General features: G+C 42.8%; 1 protein-coding gene across 1 annotated transcript in view; it reads right to left on the bottom strand.

The window, feature by feature from the left end:
- Window positions 1-578: 578 nt before the first annotated feature.
- SERPINB10 (serpin family B member 10) overlaps window positions 579-2,121 on the bottom strand; it is a 23,172-nt gene continuing 21,629 nt past the window's right edge. The window contains exon 8 of the mRNA XM_004703032.2: window positions 579-1,283. Within this exon, the coding sequence (XP_004703089.1) occupies window positions 879-1,283 (405 nt within the window). The 3' untranslated portion in view covers window positions 579-878. The remainder of the gene's footprint in view (window positions 1,284-2,121) is intronic.

Here is a 2,121-nt window from a genome sequence, read left to right as displayed (position 1 = left end):
TTGCAAAGGCTCGTGTGTTTCTTCCATGTGGGCTTTGTTAACTCACTTCAGTACTTCCTTTGGTCTCACTATTTTCTCCACTAATGAGTCCAGTTATTTGTAACTCAGTGACCAGCAAAGGGCAATATGATTTACCACAGCGTTTTTATGAGCAACCAACTGACATCCTTGAGAAATTCTTTTCTTATTAATATCTGATAGCAATACATATATATATATCTGATAGCCTTTAAGCATATGCTTTTTTGATACACTTGAGGAATAAGACCTCAGTAAATTATTTTCTCCACTTAATTATGTGTGTGTGAAACATGATAAATAGCAATGATAAGACAAGGAGCAGTAGCTCAAAGAAGAAAAGGCATTTAATGGATTTAACAGCGTAAATGTCGAAATGCAAATGCACTTGGAGGCTTCAAAGAGCTGTTGGGGAAAACTCCATTTTAAAAAATAGTTTGTTTGACATATAATTTACATCTCATACATTTCAATAGTTCAGTCATTTTTAAAAGAATTGTACAATCATCACCACAAGCAGTTCTAGAATATTTCTTCCTTCTTGTACTAGCTCCCCCTATCAGCTCCCCATTTCCCTCCATTATCTTTTAATTCCATTTTCCCATGAACTTTTTGAAGACTCCCCCCCTTGTAAATAAAAGTCACAGTAGGGACAAATGCTGTTTAAATGGTAAATAAAAAACTGTTCTTCTCTCTAACTAAATATAGTGAAATCTCTGGAATCCATTATCTCAAGACTTGCATTCAAATGGTTGATCAGAAAGGCCCAGCTGACAAAACACTACCGTTGTGATATTTCATCGTCGGGTACATTTTGAGACACTCTTAGGTGGGCTTGCTCACTGAGAGAGTTGCAGGGTTTAGGGGGAGGCAAACCTCCCATAGAAGAGGATGCTCTTGGTTTTGTTGTGTCTTATGAAGAAGAGGAACGGGGAGTCTACTTTGAATTCCAAGGAGGGAAGTCGAATCCGGACACTCACCTCACTCCCAGAGCCAGCTGCAGCCTCGGTTCCTTTTTCATTTATCTCCACAAAGGATTTGTGGAAAACATTGGACAGAAACAGGTTTCTCTCCAGCGACATCCCTGAGAAATCAGCTTTGCTCTGACTAAAGGCGTCGCGCATGCCCATACTGCTCAGGATGGACTTGAGGTCGTAACTCTCTTCCAGCTTGAACTTGGGGAGATACAGCTGCACGTCGTACAGCTCCTTCCTGTCCTCACTGGTCCACGCCTCCAGGCTCTCACTGGTGATGGCCTTCTCCAGCTGTGGGTTTGGAGCCAAGGGAGACGGTTCAGTGACTTTAAAGTGGGATGAGAGAGGTTGGTTTCAGCAGACCTGTTAGAACTGCAGATAGCCTGATTCTCACATGGTTGACTTAGGCCCACCCCTGTGACCCAGGAGTGAGTTCCTGGGGGCCACAGCAATGGGATTAGCCTACCAATGATTGTGAGGCTCGTGCCGGATCAACCTCACAATTCTCTGGTTTAAACATTTGCTATGAGTCCAAACCAGCTTGACAGAACCAAACAACAACAACAACAGAAAGGCTAGCGACATGAAGCCACACCAGGGGGTCCGTAGACAGGCCTGCCCCATTCTGTTCCGACCCCTGGGCCCTATGCCTTGGACTCAACTCAGCAGCTCCTGGTTTGGGGTGCGGGGTGGTTTCTTTTCGGGAGAACCTTCAGAAATGAGCTGGTTGTGTAATAAGATCATTTGCACTGTGGATTTTCAGAATCTTTATTTTGTGGACATATATTTGTCAGGGTCTAAGAGAGTTAGATCTTGATCAGAAATAAAAGTACATCGATGACAGCATGGAATACAACAAGATATGCTGAAATGTATCAATAGAAATTTCCATTTAGATGTTGTCTTCACACAAGTACATGCCCTTGGGCAACTCATCGGCCAGTACGCAAACCTAGTGTTCTTTCTCATGGGAGACAGTTCCGTGAAAACAAAACGCCTTGCCCCGTGTAAACAGCTACATGAAAAGTAGCAGGGAGAAATGCGCTAATCTTAGGAAGGAGAAATTTTTATTTGGGATTTGAGAGTGGTTTTCCCTTTTAGATTGGAACATTTTAAAATAGCGGATGCA

Source organism: Echinops telfairi, unplaced genomic scaffold, assembly GCF_000313985.2.
Source record: "Echinops telfairi isolate 266 unplaced genomic scaffold, ASM31398v2 ScPeMD7_7400;HRSCAF=8409, whole genome shotgun sequence".
In the NCBI taxonomy this organism is placed as follows: Eukaryota; Metazoa; Chordata; class Mammalia; order Afrosoricida; family Tenrecidae; genus Echinops; species Echinops telfairi.
Note: the sequence above shows the minus strand (reverse complement) of the source record. Positions and strands in the feature narration are given on the sequence as shown.